At 37.4% G+C, this 21,396-nt stretch overlaps 1 protein-coding gene across 2 annotated transcripts in view; it reads right to left on the bottom strand.

Annotated features, from left to right (window-relative positions):
* mrps11 (mitochondrial ribosomal protein S11) overlaps positions 1 to 21,175 on the bottom strand; it is a 36,154-nt gene extending 14,979 nt beyond the window's left edge. The window contains exons 1-2 of one of the 2 annotated variants that reach the window (XM_028823517.2): positions 20,986 to 21,172; positions 481 to 579 (exon numbers count right to left, since the gene is read on the bottom strand). In XM_028823517.2, the coding sequence (XP_028679350.1) occupies positions 481 to 579; positions 20,986 to 21,062 (176 nt within the window). In that variant the 5' untranslated portion in view covers positions 21,063 to 21,172. Of the gene's footprint in view, positions 1 to 480; positions 580 to 20,985 lie in introns of both variants that reach the window. The other variant, XM_051920846.1, reaches the window with a different exon arrangement.
* Between the last annotated feature and the right edge of the window lie 221 nt (positions 21,176 to 21,396).

The following is a 21,396-nucleotide window of genomic DNA, read 5'->3' as shown; positions in this document are numbered from 1 at the left end:
TCAACTGACAGTCGTGGCTATGTGTGTTGATAAGAGAAGGCTGGAGTATGATTAATAGGAACGTATTAACATTTTAAAGACAATAGGTTTGGCCAAAAATCAAATACTATTTAAAGCATAAGGAGTTAGCTAGAAAAGGAGCCTGAATTTGAGTGCTTTAAAGCTAGTATCCATCATCTACTTAAGGCATGAGACAAACTTTAAGCTTCTGCAGTTATGGATCTTTCTATTATACACCATTCAGTATTACAAGTTAACAGTTCACTTAAGATCAACTGGTACATTCTACAGTCATTAAAGTGTAACTGAGAAAATGAAAGATACTTGGGTGAATCTAGGTTAATTTATCACCACCTGTCATGAGATGGACTTAATATGTTAACCTATGCTGAACAAAGAAAAGCGTATGCTTTATGACTAAAGAAAAATATAATGTTTCCCATAACAATGTGACCAAAATAGCTGTTGACCTTTACCAACCTGTATTCCTCCAAGTTGTTGTTGGAAGGAGAACTTGTGAAACTTTCTGCAGGCACTTGAAATCTCTCTGCACTGGACCACAAACATCGGGGTCCATTCCTGAATGACGAGAAAGAACATAAAATTAACTCTTAACTGAAAGTAATATAATGGCAGAAGGCAATTTAAAAAATGCATTAAAAAGTGCTTTTACAACATTGTATGAAGCTCCAGAAGTTCACTTGAAAAACGAAAAATATTCTAAATAAAAAATTAATCAAAAATGGTCAGGTTTCTGCTTGCATTGTGTTACAATATGATGGATGGACCATTGGTAACATTTATGCTTGTGGGTCAATAGCTCATCATTCTTCATCATATGGCTAATAACAGTCTAACAAGTTTATTAGCATATTACAAGGAAATCCTATCTTCAAGCAATGATTATAATTTTTCCCCAGATTTAACAATATTTGGTATATGGCTAATAGTAGTTTATTAATGTCATTAAGAACAGATTATGATAAAGGCATTTTTTATTTAGTAAATGCCTTTACCAACAGAACCTTAAAAAAAAAAAAAAACACAAAATCAATAAACATGCCAAATACTTAAAATATAGTGTAAAATCTTCCAAAGCAATAGTGATTGTAGCTTTGTTGTATTTTTGTCTTCTGAATTTTGCCATAGTGGAAAATTAACTGAAGTTTCAGCACTCCACCCCATTGTCTTTACAGTGTACTTGGGTCAACTTCCTGCAATATTCCCTGTTGCTCTAATTCTCAAATTTCTGGTGATGAAATGCAACCATACAACAAAAGATTACTATTATAAGTTATTTTTTGGAATAAAATTACATGACTTACTAAAATATATAAATACATACACACACACACTAGGGGGCTCTGACCCCTGCTCGCTTCGCTCGCCTACCCCCAGGTTTGGTTTACCGGATATACAATTTAAAGAGATTGCTATTTTCATGGGAATTGTTACATATGCATTATTTTCACTTACACTTTTGTAAAAACAATACTGTACTTGTCCTTTATTTCTGGCCCCGGGCGTGGTTAAATTTCTTTCTCGCAGGACGTATAATGGGGGGGGGCTGGGGGGCTGAATGCACGCTAAGGAGAAACGGTTGGATCATCTGCTGGCTTGCTGCTGCTGGCAAGCTTAGTGTTCTGCTTGTCGCTCTGCGCGTCGATCATTTAAAAGCATATACAGCAGCTGTCCTTTTGCCGCCTCACGTCTCTGCTGCTTGCATTGTGAATGAAATGGGGGGCTGAACGCACGCTAAGAAGAAGCAGTCGGATCATCTGCTGGCTTGCTACTGCTGGCGAGCTGCGTGTTCTGCTTGTTGCTTGTCGTTGTTTTAAGAGATGGGAGCACTTGAAGCGTGTCTGCCTAAAGTATTGCAACAACTGCGAGGTTAGATCTCAGTGAACTTGTTTTAATGTTGTCTCACTGCCTTTTCTCGCGGGACGTCATATTGTCTTCCGAGAAGATTACGTTTCGTCTCCCTAGTCTCCCTTCCAAGATTTTTTTTTTTATATACACACACACATACATACATACACACCTTGGTTCTCTGTACTTGGCTTTCTTATTTAATGAAGAGATTTCAGTATCAGTACAATAGTATTTTTGTACTAAAAGCAATGTTCCTAAATGCTTAAAAATTAGTGTTGACACCATGGAGGATGAAATGTTTAGCAGTACAAACTTCAAGCTGTTATCAATTTTAAAGAAAGATTGCAACAAGAGGGAAATGCAGTAAAGAGTTGTGAACTGCAAATACTAATCCTATACATTTATCCAAAAAACGTACTTTGCACCTTGACTTTGATAGTAACATCTGCACGTTAAGTCCTATACTTATTCTATCAAAATGGACAAGAAAGTAAACCTTGTTTTATAACAGAGGTGAGTCTTGCCATAAATATATCAAATGTTGTCAATATATTCACTAGTCTGTATTCCCTGGTTTCTTGGAGGAGCTGTACTTTCAGCTTATCTGGCTGCACTTGGTAGATTTTATCTCTGTATGCAGTAGTTAATTTAGGAAGTTTAATTTACACGTGTGTGCTCAAATTATTCCATTAGAGGATATACCATGTATGGTTTAATAATTGCTGTCATTGTATTATACCTGGAAACTTGCATAAGTGCTCTGAGTCTGCACTCATTAAGAAAGCTATACAAAAATGAATTAGAAATTAATTAAATAAATAAAGCATGAACACCACCTCATTTCACTTACAAAGACTGAATGTGTTGTTGTGCATGTGAAGGCTGAAAGGGCTATCGGAGACAAGTCGTAATTGTTCTCAAAACTCTCATCAACTAAGCCAATGTCTACTGAAGACTCTGTAATTAATTATTTAATGAATGAACCTATTATACCTTTACAGAATATATACTGTATATATTTAAATATGTACCACGATCTTATGAATAGCAAAATGGCTTGTTACCAAGTGGTTTTTAGTGCAGCTACTTAGTTGCCCCATCCTGCTGTTATAAACTGCTGCTTAATAAAATGAGTAGTAAATGTTCAAAGGAATAACACATTTTGCATATTATGAAGGAGGGAAAGAAACAGATTGAGCTCACATCCATCTGTTCTTGATTTCAAACTAAGAGAACTGCAAGGTAATGTAGGTAGTTCGTTGTGTTTTTAACCCATGTGATTTCATGAGTCTTACACTAATTACTCAGTGAGCCATGCAAATAGAAATAAGAAGAGTTTATTAATTTCACAGAGCATGTAAACTTCTTATTTAGAGAAGGGCCTAAACCAGAATTAAAAAATGCTCATAGACCAACAAGTTTATTAATTTAATCTTATAGACAGGACTACAATGGGGTTTTTAGATACAAACAGCGACTGTTAAACATGTAAATTACATGAACATTATGTTGAGTTTTTTAAGCCTTTTATGCCCTCTCTATAAACTTATAGAAAATGACAGTGCCTCTGCAATCCAACCAAACTCCAGCCCTGTTTATACCTTTCATTAACCTGCATTACTGGTGACTGCATTAAAAAATTAAAAAAATCACAGCACATTTCCTTTGTCTTAATGCATGCTCCATGACAAACAGCCGTGCCAGTTGATAATGTGCACGTATAGTTGCTTCCTATGCATTTACTCCCAAACAATGTCATCATCGAGTCTGAATTCTAGGTTTACAGGTGTACTGCATTTTATTTTCACCTTAACAGAGTGTTCTTTCTTTGAAAGTTGACAACGACTCTCATTAAAGGAAAAGTCAGACAAAGCGACTTCACAGAAACCATTGTTTTATCATCAACCAGTTTAACATGAATACTATGTTGTTTTAGATTAACCAAATTCTTTAACATTAGAATCCCTGAAGTCTACAAAAATATTCACAATGCTGAGCCACCTTAAATTCCCTCCCACCTCCTCATAGGTGCCTTTGTTTTACAAATGTGTCAATCAGCACAAGCACCAAGCAGCCTGCTATCCCATCCCCCACTAAGGCAGCTGAAGCCAGATGCAAAATGCTCACAGCTGAAGTCTATTTATCTGGGAATTGGGTGTCTGGAATTGTAAAGGGTAAATAATATATTGTTATTTGGAATACACACATTTCATGTGTGTTCCATGTCCGTAAGGATCTTTTTAAATGTAGGATGACAGGAAATGCGAGGCAAGAAATGTTGAACACATAACTAAAAACGAAATTTTTTTCATGCTATAGTAATAAAGACAAAATGTTGACATGAAATGTGTAATGTGCGAAGACTGAAGTCCAAATATCAAATAAACATTTTCACAAAAGTATAACAAATCAAGTGCGCTTTTATTCAAGAATTTAACTGAACAAAAAGAAATTGTTCAATTTATATGTTGCTGTACAATGTGTAAAAACTGAAGCCCAAATATCATTCGATACGAAGTAGACATGTCTGCTTGGCTGGTGCAGACGTAAGAGCTGCTATCTTGTAATTAAGAGGTTGTGGGTTTGATCCTGAGTCCTTCTTGCATTTACTGTTTTCAGTAGTGAGCTCTTATTATTATTACAATTATATAATAAAAAAAATTATTATGATTTGAGTCTGTAACAGCTGGTGTAAATTTATGGTACTTGTAAAAGATATCACCGAAAGAATAAAAGCAGATACAGAAATGTTGGTGAATCGTCTTCTTGGTATCACATGAATTTTTTTTATTCAGTTTTATTTTTGAATAAAAGCACACTTGTTTCTTTATACCTTTGCAAAATTGTTTATTTTATATTCCAGTAACCACTTGAATGACATCAAATCAGAGTTTCTTTCCATGGCACTGGTATGTTTTCAGTTGTTTTATTATAGATGAATATGCTTTTGTAAACAATGAAAATGCTAGTGTGGATGGAAATTGTTTTTTGTTTAATGAAAATGCAGTAGTGAGGATGCAAACCCAGCCACAGGGGATGCACAAACCAGTGTGTTTCTTTGTGCCAGTCCCAAGCCCAGATAAATGGGGAGGGTTACGTCAGAAAGGGCATCCGGTGTAAAATTTTGCCAAATCAATATGTGGACAACAATACAAATTTCCATACCGGATCGGTCGAGCCCCGGGTTAACAACGACTGCCACCAGTACTGTTAGCAAACAGGGTGCTGGTGGAAATTGGGCTACTGTTGGCCGAAGAAGAAGTAGGAGGAGGAGAAGAAGAGGGGGGGAGACGTGTCCGGAGACAGGAGCAGAGGAGGAAGGTAAAGAGAGTGGAACTGAGGGTAGGAACTTTGAATGTTGGCATTATGACTGGTAAAGGGAGAGAGTTAGCAGATATGATGGAGAGAAGGAAGGTTGATATATTGTGCATGAAAGAGACTAAATTGAAGGGGAGTAAGGCCAGGTGGATCGGAGGTGGATTCAAATTGTTCTATTGTGGTGTGGATAGGAGGAGAAATGGAGTAGGGGTTATTCTGAAGGAACAGTATGTCAAGAGTGTTTTGGAGGTGAAAAGAGTGTCAGACAGAGTAATGATTATGAAGCTGGAAATTGGAGGTGTAATAATGAATGTTGTTAGTGCATATGCCCCACAAGCTGGGTGTGTAATGGATGAGAAAGAAGATTTTTGGAGTGAGTTGGAAAAAGTGATGAACAGTATACCCAAGGGACAGAAAGTGGTGATTGGAGCGGATTTCAATGGACATGTTGGTGAAGGGAACAGAGGAGATGAGGAGGTGATGGGTAAGTATAGTGTCAAGGAAAGGAATGAAGAAGGTCAGAGGATAGTGGATTTTGCCAAAAGGATGGACATGGCTGTGGTGAATATATATTTTAAGAAGAGGGAGGAACATAGGGTTACTTACAAGAGTAGAAGAAGATGCACACAGGTAGATTACATCCTATAAGAGACTGAGGGCAGAGCCAAGGATCATATGGTGGAAGTTGAAAAAGGAAGACTGCAAGGTTGAGTTTAAGGAGAAGGTGAGACAGGCACTGGGTGGTAGTGGAGAGTTACCAGACAGTTGGGCAGCTACAGCAGATGTTGTAAGGGTGACAGCAAGAAGGGTGCTTAGCGTGACATCTGGACAGAGGAAGGAGGAAAAGGAAACCTGGTGGTGGAATAGGGAAGTACAGGAGAGTATACAGAGGAAGAGGATGGCAAAGAAGAAGTGGGATAGTCGGAGAGATGCAGAAAGTAGTCAAGAGTACAAGGAGATAAGGTGCAAGGTGAAAAGAGAGGTGGTGAAGGCTAAAGAAAAGGTGTATGATGAGTTGCATGAGTGGTTGGACACTAAGGAGGGAGAAAGGGACCTGTACCGATTGGCTAGACAGAGGGACTGAGCTGGGAAAGATGTGCAGCAGGTTAGGATGATAAAGGATAAAGATGGAAACATACTCACAAGCGAGGAGTGTGTTGAGCAGATGGAAAGAGTACTTTGAGAGGCTGATGTATGAAAAGAACAAGAGAGAGAAAAGGTTGGATGATGTGGAGATAGTGAATCAGGAAGTGCAATGGATTAGCAAGGAGGAAGTAAGGACAGCTATGAAGAGGATGAAGAATGGAAAAGCTGTTGGTCCGGATGGCATACCTGTGGAAGCATGGAGGTGTTTAGGAGAGATGGCAATGGAGTTTTTAACCAGATTGTTTAATGGAATCTTGGAAAGTGAGTGGATGCCTGAAGAGTGCAGAAGAAGTGTACTGGTGCCAATATTTAAGAATAAGGGGGATGTGCAGAACTGTACTAACTACAGGGGGATACAATTGGTGAGCCACAGCATGAAGTTATGGGAAACAGTAGTGGAAACTAGGTTAAAAAGTGAGGTGATGATTAGTGAGCAGCAGTATGGTTTCATGCCAAGAAAGAGCACCACAGATGCGATGTTTGCTCTGAGGGTGTTGATGGAGAAGTATAGAGAAGGCCAGAAGGAGTTGCATTGCGTCTTTGTGGACCTGGAGAAAGCGTATGACAGGGTGCCTGGAGAGGAGCTGTGGTATTGTGTGAGGAAGCCGGGAGTGGCAAAGAAGTATGTAAGAGTTGTACAGGATATGTATGAGGGAAGTGTGACTGTGGTGAGGTCTGCGGTAGGAGTGACAGATGCATTCAAGGTGGAGGTGAGATTAGATCAGGGATCGGCTCTGAGCCCTTTCTTATTTGCAATGGTGATGGACAGGTTGACAGACGAGATTAGACAGGAGTCCCTGTGGACTATGATGTTTGCTGATGACATTGTGATCTGTAGCGATAGTAGGGAGCAAGTTGAGAAGACCCTGGAGAGGTGGAGATATGCTCTAGAGAGGAGAGGAATGAAGGTCAGTAGGAACATGATAGAATACATGTGTGTAAATGAGAGGGAGATCAGTGGAATGGCGAGGATGTAAGGAGTAGACTTGGTGAAGGTGGAGGAGTTTAAATACTTGGGATCAACAGTACAGAAAGCAGGAGACAGAGCTGGAGGTAGCAGAGTTAAAGATGCTAAGATTTGCACTGGGTGTGAGAAGGATGGATAGGGTTGGAAATGAGTACATTAGAGGGTCAGCTCAAGTTGGACAGTTGGGAGACAAAGTCAGAGAGGCAAGATTGCGTTGGTTTGGACATGTGCAGAGGAGAGATCCTGAGTATATTGGGAGAAGGATGCTAAGGATAGAGCTGCCAGGCAAGAGAAAAAGAGGAAGGCCTAAGAGAAGGTTTATGGATGTGGTGAGAGAGGACATGCTGCTGATGGGTGTAACAGAACAAGATGCAGAGGACAGAAAGACATGGAAGAAGATGATCCACTGTGGCATCCCCTAACAGGAGCAGCCGAAAGAAGAAGTAAGTAGTGAGGATGCAGCCTTACATTTTTGTCACAAACGTAGGATTTATACCCAGCTCCATTTATTATTCTATAGAAAGTAGAGAATCTTGCATGGGGATGACGATACATTTTCAGTAGCTGGTGTGCCTTTTTAAGCGGGTGAATCAGTTTTTAACATAATGCAATCACTGCACCATCCTAAAATCTGAATTTTGAACTTAAAAGGTTTCATATGTGTGAATTTCTTTTTTCACTTTCTTCAAACGCTGATTTTTCTTTGAGCTGAGCCAACACATTACACATTGCTTCTTTTTTTTATAAAATCATTCCAATTTTCAGGGGATACTAAAGCCATTGTACCGAATATTTACAGCACCATAAAGGCACATTACAAACTCTGAATGTTTCACTGTCTTATATAATGAAGATATAAAACAACATGACAAATGTTTTCAAAACTTGCCTCAAGTGAATGACTTGAGGGATTCAATAATGGTAAATTAAAAGAAATAACTAACATCAAGTTATTTAATGCTAATAATACAATCCAACTGAGAGAAGGACACTTAAAAACACACAGACCTTTTTAACTTTCACATACAAAATAACATCACACTCCTTTTTTAACAGAATTGTTTACTTGCTTAACAAATTTAAAAATGACAGGAAAAGAGTGACTCTTTCTTTGAAGCATTTTCTTTATCTGATCATGCACTTGTTTTAAATGACACCTCAAGTTTACCATGCTTATACTTCCCTGTGACTGCAAGGGCCTCTGGAACCATCAATATTTACAGATGTGACCCTTCCAAATAAATTAAAAAATCACAAATTTGTAACACTATCTTTCCACTCTTGTGCAAAAGGAACCGACAGGGGCATTAAAGCCACGTTTACCTATTTCTGAAGGCCAAATAACTATCCGTGTTTTTGTAAAGATGAAAAATTGATACCTAAGTCTGAAACAATGCAACCTGTCAATTTGCAGTGCCTATAAAACGTATTCACCCCCTTGGTTTTCACATTGTATATTGTTATACAACATTTTATCACAATGTTGGAGAAAAAAAACTCATTTTTGTCAATGTAAAAACAGACCTCTGCAGAGTGGTCTAATTTAATATAAAACACAAAATATATCCTTCTCCAAGCAGTATTTAGTTGATGAACCTTTGGCAGCAATTGTAGCTTTAGAGTCTGTGTGGACAGGTCTCTATAAGTGTTGCACATGTGAACACTGCAATTTTCCCCCATATTTCTTTGCAAAACTGCTCATTGGAATTGTTAGTGAATGGGCTTTTTCAAGCATCTAAATATCCAATGAGCATTATTGTGCATTTGTTGTTAACACACAGTCTGCACCATAGGGCGGTCTGTGGGGGCCACGCATAACTTAACAGCATAGAGCAAACTGCATCACAGCTATGCGTGGAGGGAAAAAGGCTCATGTTAAAGGCATTGCATTGCATTGCCTTTTCCATCACTTGTTTACAATTCATGTTTAACAAAATGCCTGCTAAACTAGCTCTGGGCAATATACGGAGTGTCATGATATGAACAATATTTTTTTAAAACATAGTTTGAAAATAAAATTATTGCGATATATTTATAGGCTATATGAACACGGTAGTGCTGAAGTACTTCTGCCAGCTCAGTCACTTCTGTTGTGATTTTTGTTTACTGGCAAGAATGTCAGAGTACAAGAAGTTTAAGTTTCATCATACAGATACCTCTACAACTGAACATTGTTGTGTACCTTTATGTTGAGCTTACAGTAAGTGCAACAAGGTCCTTAGTTTTCATATCATTTCCATCTGATGCAGAAACCCGAACTAGATGGATTGTTGCTTTCCAGAGAGAGTGTTTTGACCAACGGAGGATGACCCACTGGGTGAGGAGGAGGATAATAAAATCTTCAAGGACAACAACTACGCTTCAGCTCTGGATCTAGTAGTTGTCGACCTAGCACTTAATGAAAACATGTCAGTTAGAGAGGAGATCCTCCAGCTAAGGAAACAAATTGAGACCCTTACATACAATGAAGCAGCGGTTTGGCATTCATCATTTTACTGGCTCAGACACAGACATTTGCTTTTTTACAAGGTAAGATGTCCAGATAACTCATGTTATTATGTATTAACCTTACATAAATATACACATGGCCCTGAGGTGGGATGGCGCCCTGCACGGGATTTGTTCCTGCCTTGTGCCCTGTGTTGGCTGGGATTGGCTCCAGCAGACCCCCGTGACCCTGTGTTAGGATATAGCGGGTTGGATGATGGATGGATGGAAATATACACATGGCCCTGGATAAAGTTTAATGACTAATAAAAACCTGGTGTCAATGCCACGCCGATTTTGATGTAATGATCTGGCAACAGGAACCAGTGATGTCAGCAGCAGTGGGTAGAGATAGCGAGGCAACTTCAGACACAGAAACAAGACTGAAAATACCGCTGTAGATCTGTGGTGTTTGAGGAAATTAGTTTTGACTTTACTTAGTGTTAACATGTCATTTTATATAGTGCTTTAAAACAAGTATCATCATAAAGCAGATTTAAAAATACAATGTTACGTAAAAAAGAATAAATGCTATATATAGCATACAGTGCGCTGCAGTCAGAAGAGTAAACAGCACGCTTTATAACTAGGCAGAAGCAATAGCTTTTTAGCTAGCTGTAGCTGTCTGTGCACTTCTGAAGTGTTTGTGCAATATGTCTGAGCAGTTTAATTCCCTGTCAATAACGTGTATATTGTTTGCAAATACTTTGTTGTGGTATTTTGAAAAGCAAGTTATTTCTTCTGTCATTGTGATGTAAAATATTAAACCCTACAAAATGGAAAGAAAACAAAACATTTTAACCTTCTTTAAAAGCAAAAAAAATAGAAGTAGTGATGATACTGAAAGTGAGTCAAGTACAAGTGCTTCAAGATTTAAAAGAAACTGAAAAATAAATGTGTTGATACTTCAGAATGTGTGACAGAAACCAAAAAAAAGGAAAGGAAACTTTGTTAGGCATAAAGAGTACTTAAAGCTTGGTTTCACTCTAGCCCCTGGCAGAGAACTATTGTCACTGCTATTAAATTGTTAGTTATACTGTCTACTGGCTATTTGTGTGAGAAGAGTTTTTCAGCCATATCACTGATAAAAACTAAACAGAGAAACCAAATGAATGTCAACAAGGTAAACAACATTCAATGTGGCGTTTATATAAGTAACATATATATGTTTTTCATATAAAGACCATCAAGAAACATAATCGCAAATGGAACTTTGCTCGATACCTTGGTGAGCTCTGTAAGCCCTGCTGTTTCGTTGAAGGACATGTGTGTGGCAGAATCACTGGCAAGATGACACCCAACCTGTTGCTGCATCCAAATGGTGACATCTTTCACTTTTACGCTTGGTGCAGCTGCATTGTTCTTATGTGTGACTGGATGTTTCTGGCAATTAGGGTTCTGTTCTCTTTCTCCGATGTAGAACCCTCTTCCTCATCTGAGTTCACCTCTGTTATAACACGTCTATATCTGAAACCAGCAGTGTCAGATTGGGGTTGGGGGGGACGGCTTAGTGAATGTGACTGAGCGAATAAAACTGAATAAAAAAAAGAAAACGCTAACCTTTACAAGTACCATAAATTTACATCGGCTGTTACAGACTCAAATATATGTTTTTATTCTATAATAGTAACAACAAGAACCACTCACTACTCAAAATGGTATATGTAGGAAATGCCCAGAATCAAACCCGCAACCTCTTTATTATGAGTCAACAGTTCTTACCACTGCATCACCCATGCGATAGTGTCAGCGTCGTACCCTAACCCGATTTCTTTTTATTCGGTTATATTCTTGAATAAATGTGCACTTATTTTGTTATACTTGTACCTTTTGTGAAAGTGTTTATATGATATTTGGACTTCAGTCTTTACACATTATACACTTCATGTCAAAATTTTGTCATTAGTACTATAACAAGTTTCCTTTTTAGGCATGTGTTTAACATTTCTTTCCTCACATTTCCTATCATCCTACATTTACCCAAATTTTTGTCGACCTGAAATGCATATGTTCCAAATAACAATATATTTACCCTGTTCAACTCCAGGCACCTCATAGACAGATAAACAGACTTGAGCTGGGAGAACTTTTTCTCCGACTTGACAGTCTGCTTGCTACTTGTGCTGATCGACAAATATGCAGAACAAAAAATGCTAACGGAGAGGTGAGAAGGAATTTAATGTAGCCTGGGATTACAAGTTTGTTTGTAGGCTTCAGGGATTCTAGTGTTAAAAAACCAAATCAGTGCATCCCTACTACTAGTGCTGGGCGGTATACCGGTTCATACCAAAAACCGTCTTTTATTTTTGTTATGATATGGATTTTTCTCATACTGCAACACCGGTTCAAATAGGCTAAGCAATGTTCGGAACCTGGTGCAGCGTGAAACTGTTTAAGGGGGGACCTTTTTCACTGCTACACCGCTAAACGTGCATGCGTTAGTGGAGGTATTGCGCAGTGAAAATGGATGGTGAACACTGTAAAACTGAAGCTGTAGCAGATGATAAAGTTAAATATGATGACACAGAAGAACTTTTGCCGAAGAAAGGAGCCGTGTCTGTTGTCTGGAGATACTTTGGCTTTAAAAAGTCGGATGTGGACCAAACAACTATTTATTGTAAATGCTGTAGAGCTAAAGTTGTTGCCGGAGGCAGCAACACGAGAAATTTGCTGCACCACCTTAGCCGCAAACATGCGTTGGAGTACCATGAATGCATGGAACTAAGATTGGCACCCTCCACGTCCTCAGGTAAAACTGAAAAACCTAGGGGACATTCAAGTCAGATGTCACTTGTAGATGCGTTTGCTAGAAGTACTGCCTACGACAAAAAAAGCAAGCGGTGGATCGAGATAACCAACGCCATTATAGTCCATATAGCCAAAGATATGGTTCCGTTAAGTACTGTGGAGAAAGGCGGATTCAGGGCTATGATCAAGATACTGGATCCCAGATATGTGATCCCGAGTCGCAAGTACTTTAGCCAAACGGCAATCCCCGACTTGTACCGAGAACACAGAGGGAAATTACAAGCAGAGGTGGCTACAGTCACCGACTATTCAACTACAGCAGATGTGTGGTCAAGTCGCACTATGGAGCCATATCTGAGCCTGACGATTCATTTTATAAATGATGACTGGCTATTGAAAAGTTATTGCCTCCAAACAAGCTATTTTCCAAATGACCACACTGGTGAATTACTTGCTGCAGGCTTGCTGGAGGCGCTCAATTCCTGGGGGCTTGCGGAGCAGAGGCAAGTGGCCATCACAACGGACAGTGGGGCCAACATCAAGAAGGCTGTCAAAATTAACTATTGGACAAGACTCCAGTGCTTTGGACACAGGCTTCATACAGCCATAGGTATGTAATAGTTATTAAAATAAACTATTTTAAGTAATGAAAGTAAAAACATACTATAGTAATAATGTAGCAACCTCCACGTCAGGTTCGAGAAGAAAAAAATACAGACAGACGTAGTAAAGTCTCACAAAAGTTTATTTGAACAGTCAAGAAATAAGAACGCCGACTTTGTAACCCCACCACACAACCTTCCAGTTCCTTCTCCAACTCACCACTCTCCCCCCTTCTCCCGTCCTGGGTGTCGCCCCCCCCCCCTTACCGCGTGTATCATGCCCCCACGGTCATACCTCTGCGCTGTACTCTGCCTTCCCTCAGTCGGATTCAACAGTCACTTCAAAAAAAAAAAAAAAAAAAGGCTTCAACCTGGCTGAGACGCTACAATAAGAAATGTATAATGAAAGTGTGTATAATCAATTTTCTGTTATCTCTATTATCAGTCAATACAGGTAGTCAGTCCCCTACTTTTGATGGTTCAACTTGGATTTTTCGAAGTTATGATGTTGAAAGCGAGACGATAATTTATATAAAATTGTGTAAAATATACATTTTCAAGTTGGCGCGGCAAACAAACTTTTCTGTGGGCCGATCGATGCATTACGATACGTTGTCGGAAACTCCCACGTTGTGAGATGCCTCAGTCTAGCTAGCTATCGTTTGAGACTCCGATTTTGATGCAAGTGATCATATAGAATCAGGGGTTCTCAACGTCGGTCCTGGGGACCCCCTGTCGCTGCAGGTTTTTGTTCCAACCAGCTTCTGTTTTTAATTGAACTCCTGGGCTAATTAAGTGAACTGATATTTCCCAAGTTCTGTGTTTAGGGAACAATATACTAATTAGAAAACTAAGTTTGCTAAAAAAAAAATATTAAAATGTACCAAGCAGTTATATAGGAATAATGTATTTTTTTTTCTTTATAACAGTATTTTCATCTTGATTTTCATTCTACTTTTCAAGGTGTTCTAATTGTTTAATTAATCCATTATTTACTAATTAGTGGGTGTGACGCTAAAGTAGTTGCAGCCTTTGATTATTCAGTGTGTTGTTTGCCAGCGTGTCTGATCTGCTCGTTTTAAGTTGTCATTGTTAAGATACAACGAAGGGGGAAAAAACTGCACAGAGAAAGGGCAAAGTATAATGAAATCAACAAAAGAAAGTTAAGCATTTAAATCTATAGCAAAAGCAGAAATTTTATAAATGTCTTATAAATGTAAAAAAACATGCTTTTCTGAATGTCGAATAAAAGAAAAAAAAATACCAGCTAATTAAATGAGCTCAGTTTTATCAGGTGTTGTCACTGATTAGGAATCTGGTTGGAACAAAAACCTGCAGCCAGGGGGTCCCCAGGACCGAGTTTGAGAAACACTGATATAGATGGAGATCAAAAATGAAAGTGAGGTACCGGGATCAGCTGATCTGACCCCAGCTGATTGTGGTGCTGAACACGTACTGAAAGAGCTTTCAGTACTGGTGGGAACATTGTCACGTGCCACAGGGCAGTACTTAAACCAGATGCTGTTGACCGTCTGGTTTTCCTTGCCCAGAATTTGTAATGGCTAAGATTTACATAAGTGTCTTGTTCATTATGTTCAAATGTGTGAATACACATTCACTTTTTTTTTCTCAACACTTGAATACTGTATAATGTATCTGGGCTTGAAGCTTTGAAGCAATAGTATTATTACTGGAATTTGCACTATTTATTTTATTGTTATTATTACTGGAAGTTGAACTATTATTTATTTTATTGTTATTATTTATTAGTTTAAATATTATGCAGTTTAATGATGGGATGGTTGAAAATATGTTGTCAAAATAGTTGTTTGCAAAATTTGTTCAATAAAAAGGTTCTATATTTTGACTGCATCTGTCATGCAATGTGATTCCTTCTCTTCATTAGTGCCACCCCCTTGAAAACCATCACTTTATGGGGCCATTCAAACCTGTTTTAACACTTTTGTGCACATTAAAATGTTTTATTTGTACAATGTACAATGCTCATGACAGTGGAATAGGTTATTCTTAGCCAGTCTACTGCAGTAACTGCAGTGGAAAATGTGGTTAACATCCATTCATGCATGGGAAAAAAATACCGTCAAATACCGTGAAACTGGGATAATTTAGAAAAATACCTTGATACAAAATTTTGTTCATACCGCCCACCCCTACCTACTACATACATAATCAAATGTTGAGGCCAAATATCCAGGGTCTCAAATTTGAACTATGTAAGTTCAATGCAAAGAGTAGAATCTTTTACAAGTCTTTGTTTTCAAATTTGCACATTAAAGTAATGTTCTGGCAAGTTATCACAGGTAAACACAGGGTGGAGTGCAGGCAGGATAATATTTGAAATATCTCAAGGTAATGACTAAAATAATTTAATATGCACTTAACACAATGGGTCTTACACCCTTTGGTATCTTTAATATTGCAGAAACGGAATGCAACACTTACTTGAGGCCCATACAGCATTTCAAGTAAGGTAACTGTCATCAATAGTACAGTCTGAACAATGCAATATTTTACCAGACAAAGTTTAAATGATTTTCAGTAATTAACAGTTTTATGCATTCAGTCTGTCAATGATATTCCTCCGCCTTATCTCCTTTTCCTCAGCAACTGCCACACTATTTCTCTTTTGGAAGATAAGAAGATAGTCTTCATGCACTGCCACCAGTATCTCTTGCTCTGCTGAAATTGATGTCATTCTATGTCCTATGATTCTCAGACCTGTAGTTCATGGTTGATTGGCTGTTCAGTGCTCAACACATAAAGGCTGGTAAATGTTGCCATGAACCAACATTATTACAGATCAACCTACCCTTGCAAAATTTGACATAGACAAACAGAGAGGGCAAGTTGAATAAAACTGTGTAAACAACCAAACACGTTAAGCATTTGACCAATGCTGCTTAATTTACATATTGAAATAATATTACATGACAAAACTTCAATATTATTATTAATTTGTCTACATTGGTCTTGAACCTTTGACCTTTTGAGCGAAAGTACAACATGCTAACAACATGACCAACACTGCTTATTCATATATATATGCATGTTGGCTAAAATCACTCTATATACGTGTATTTCCTAAAAGTATAAGGAAATGAGAAATTTAAATTTGACGTAATTAACGTACAGATGCTGGGTCAAACTTGTCAATAGTGATCAGCATGCATGCAAAGTCTGAATGAAATCGGTTCAATAAAAGTGTGTAAAAATTGCTTGTAAAATTTGACCTAGACAAACAGAGGGCAAGCTGAAAAAATTGTGCAATTATACAAACGAAACAGATGAAATTCTATTACTTTTACTGAAAAAAAATTAAATGGATTATTGATAAACTTTTATTAAGCATATTTCAACAGTTACTTCAGCTGGCATTGTATCAGATGACTGAAATTTGCAGATGATACAACTTACAGCAAGAAACTTATGAAAAGGATTTAAGGGTTTATGTTATGTTAACACAACAATCTCATCATCTAACAAATATGTACAGGTAATTAGAAAGACACTAGGATAAAATATAAAGGCTGTTAAATGTAAATCAAGGGACATAATACTGATTCTATATAATGTACTAGTGAGGTGCAGCTCCATTCAGTGCACTACAAAAAAAAAAAAAAAAAGGTACAGTGGCACCTGAAACTGTGCAGAGAAAAGCAACCAAGTGTCTCCCAGGACTACTGTGATGGGGTCAAGTAATAAAACTTATTTAGTCTCAAGAAGAGGAGGCTGCATGGGGACCTAATCCATGCCTTTCAAATTCTCAAAGACACTGATAAAGTTGATCCGGCAGAATCACATACTCTAGACCATCAATTGAAATTATGGTGAAGTATATTTTGGACGAAAGCCAGAAAGCACTTCTTTACACAAACATGTATGGAAATCTGCAATCAAATTGCCAAATCATGTAATTGAAGCAGAAGCCTTGACAACATTTAAAAAGTACCTGAACGATATATACTGACAACTTAGCTAATACCTAAATTAATTAAGCTTCAATACTTTCCTCTCATGTGTCAAAATTCTTATGGCCTTAAGAAATTTTCTTCACTGAGATATTTATTCTGAAATCAAATGTAACATTGTTTTATGCTAGAAAAAATTAAGAAAATAAAAGAGGAAAATCGGCCATACAAGTATTCTGTCCTTATATTGTGAGAGCCCAGAGTTTAGCACAACTGAAAAACCTTGGCCTAACAGATGTCTTGGATTCACATCCAGCAGTGGATCATTAAAATAACTTCCATATTTTCTGAATAAAACCCCCACAGGTGACGGATCATTACTCAGGTTGTAAAATCTAAAGAGCGCACCATTGCAAATACTGACAAAAATAATACAAATGCATACATTACGAAAAGGGTACAAAACCATATCCACGTGTTTGGCTGTTGTTCCATAGTCTACTGCTGGTTCAGTTATCAGGATGTAGAATTTAGGGATGCTCTGATCGATTGGCTGACAATCAAAATCAGCTGATTTTACAAGACCCATTCAGTAAAAAGGCAGATCACAAAAAACAATATTTTCAGCTTTTCTAATTTGTACAGTAATTTACTTGCATTGCTCTTTTACACAAGAGATTACAATAATTGGACGCTTGTCCTTTTTTTTTTCTTTTCTGCCGCCTAAATCAGTATTGGAATCGACCAATAAAGTAACATGAAATCTGTGATCAGTATCGGCCTTAACAAAAAATGATCGGAATATCAAACCCTCCCAGGCAGTGCCTAGAAATGGTCACCACATCAAACTGTAAACAAGAAAGAGATCAGCTACAGAGAGGTAAACAATTAAAGAATTGCCTTGAAGAAGCTATATAGTTCAGAAACTGATGTACAGTGCATCCGGAAAGTATTCACAGCGCATCACTTTTTCCACATTTTGTTATGTTACAGCCTTATTCCAAAATGGATTAAATTCATTTTTTTCCTCAGAATTCTACACACAACACCCCATAATGACAACGTGAAAAAAGTTTACTTGAGATTTTTGCAAATTTATTAAAAAAAAAAAATTGAGAAAGCACTGTACATGTAGCTTTTACAGATACATATTTAGACTCAGAACTCACTTTATTCGCCATGTACACTAATGTGTACTAAGAATTTGTTATGATGTATGCCACTGAGTGTCGTACTAACTGCGTGTTTTGGCAATAATTATATGCCTCTGTTACCACAGTACCACAGTGTTAATTAGGAGATATGCCTTGCCCTATGAGGCATTGAAATACTAAATAAGTTTTATTTTGGTATTAACAAATAACAAATTAACTCAGGCCATCACCATGTAGACAAGCCAAATAGTCACTTTGTTTGAATCTTGCATCAGTGTTTACTTTCTAGAACTGTTGCTTGCACTGGCAGTTCTCCGACATCCCACAGTTCTATATGTGTAACGGTCGATGCATTTAAGTCGGACCCTAGCGCGACCCTAAACAGTATACATCAGTTTTAAAATGGACATCTATAGAAGTGCTCATTACAATCAGAGAATGTATGCAACGCTTCCGTTCACTATTTGAAAGTGATTAATCTTGTCATGTTTTCATCTCATATTACAATGTTAAACAATTACACCTCAAGTTATTTTGTATTATATATTTTTTGAACTAATTCCATAATGAGATAAAAGTGACAATAACACGAGCCTGTGTGTGTGTGTGTGTGTGTGTGCTTTGTTCTAAAATCTAACATCCCACCAAAGCATACATACTCTCATCAAGAGATCTTGCAGTTTATTTTCTTCTCCATTTACAATAAACAGTAATTTTAACTTGCTTTACTTATTCACTTAGACGTGCAGTCTTTGATTCTGTTGGGACTGGCATCAGTGTCATTAGCCTGGGTCTTTGTTATCAGCGGTAAAAAGATCTTATTTAACTGACGTTCTTTTAAAGTCTATTTTAATTAGGTGTGATGGCACACTGTTTTGGAAGTTGACATACTATAGTTAGTTTTATCGTAAATACAACTGGCCAATTCCTTTAGCCTCATATTTACTCCAACTGTATCATCTTACTCTTTAGTGATGCTTTGACCAACCAGTTGCCACTCTAAATCAGCTATCAGCTCTAAACTGTGATCTGTAAATTGCCCAATACCAAAACATCTTTTTTACTATCTGCTTTTTTACAGTAATTTAGTTGCAGTGCTTCTTTTATGCAAAGTATTACAGTAGCTGAGGAAGTATGTGTGTTGTTTGCAGTTGGAACTTCATGTAAACAGAGAACAGCCAGGAAAACATTAGGAAGCCTCAAATATTGGCTTTTACATTAAAAAAGTAGAGTAATAAACTGAAAAACAGGAATCTAAGCCGTTCTCCTGTGCAACGAGAGCAACAATAGACATACATTTTGTACAGCTGAACTTTGAGTGGATAAACTGAGAACTAGTCTATGACAAAACTTAAAAGAGAAGCTGGCCTACACTTTTAAGGCTTACAATGTTCTGTCAGTCCTCCTTTGTTAAATGCCCTTTTCCAGCCATTATGATAAGCAATATACAGTGCAATATTGTCCAAATAATGCTTCAGAGAGTGCTGCAATGCAGTTTGTTCTAACACTGCATTTACACCCACAAAGTGGGATTCTAAGTAATCAACAGAAGTAGGGAAATCTGCAGGAATTTGTTTGCATCGGCTTTGAAGGCTTAATTAACTTCATTGCTGTGGAAATGCTGTAAGTTGTTAACCTATTACTTGTTCTGTGAAGAATGACTTTTTGTATAATTCTGAAAATTATGTTTTTTAACAGTTTTTAGTAACCTAAACTTCTTTTTTAACCTCTGGACGTTTACCATATACCTTTGTACCATTTCAAGTTATTCATTGGACAAAAACTTTTTAAATTTCAATATAAACTAGAAAAATAGGAGTGTTAGAAAACTTTTGACCAGTACTGTACATCTGGTAGCCCAGTAGGAGTACAAAGCGGGTATATAAGCACACTAAAGACTGAAAGCTAGTGTTGCAGAAAAAGGTGGCTCTACAAAAAATTACAAGTGTAGACACTGAATGCTGTTTTTTTTTTTTCTTTTTAGATTAGATCAGATAAAACTTTATTAATCACAAGAGAAATTTTTTTTGCAATTTAAAACATATCTCAGATTTAAAAAAAACATGGAGCATTTGGAGCTTAAAATAAAAATATCATTGAGAAAACAATTTCACCGAGTAATTTGGTATTCAGTAAAACTAGAACAATAAGGATGTGTGAATACTTCTACAAGACGCCAAACGTAAATACTAACGTATCAACATACAAGGTTTTATAACGACACACATAGTGAATATAATCAAATGAAGCTCAAGATTAGAAGCAGGCAGTACTTGCTGATTAAGCAGTTAGTTCAAAAGAAAAAGTAACTTGACAGCCATCAAAACAAAGTCACCAAAAGCTTCCTTAACAGCTCCAATGAAAGAGGAGCAAACACTGGGAACACACTAAGAAAGCTACATTTTGAAAGAGCGAGTCACCAAAGCGACTTCTAAATCATGTCTAACATTAGATGGCTAGGTTTAAGTATATTTTTCGAAAAGTTTTAACAAATTTGAATGTTTCAGTTTATTAAAGTAATCACACACACGCACATGTATCTTTAACGTCGTCCTGCTGGAACATTCACTCCATATAAATGATGATGGTGAATTCATGGATGAAATATGTTTCTGGTAATAAAACTAACTCATCAATGGTTCTGAAGGTCTACGGCTATCTCTAAACGTAGCTTAATTAGAATGACTTTACATGTGAAACATTCTGAGATTTCTTTCCTGTGCATCACTCTAAACATAAGCATAATACTGAAGATTACTCACACGGACAACGTTTGCGTAAACATCTGCTCACATGCCGTTCTAACAACGGAACAGGCGCTGGTACAAACTTTGTACATCCTCTTCTTGAAGAAAACTCCTCAGTCTATAGTTAACCCTGTAAAGTAAATCTTACTCACTGTCACCACGCTACACGGAAGTCTGGCGTGCATCTGTGAAGGTTACTCCTCCCCCTGGAATGTTCTATTGCTTTATCAACAGTGAGGGGAATATGTGAATTATCGAATAATTTATGTACGTATTACTCTGCGCAAATCGCTGCTTCATATATCATTTAAAAATTAAAACTACATAAAAACAATATAGTATGCAAAAAGAAAAATTTATATTTTTTACCTTTTACATCAAATGTCATTTTTTTCCTAACGACTCTATTCTAATAGTATAATCAGT

Source organism: Erpetoichthys calabaricus, chromosome 17, assembly GCF_900747795.2.
Source record: "Erpetoichthys calabaricus chromosome 17, fErpCal1.3, whole genome shotgun sequence".
Taxonomy (NCBI): domain Eukaryota; kingdom Metazoa; phylum Chordata; class Cladistia; order Polypteriformes; family Polypteridae; genus Erpetoichthys; species Erpetoichthys calabaricus.
Note: the sequence above shows the minus strand (reverse complement) of the source record. Positions and strands in the feature narration are given on the sequence as shown.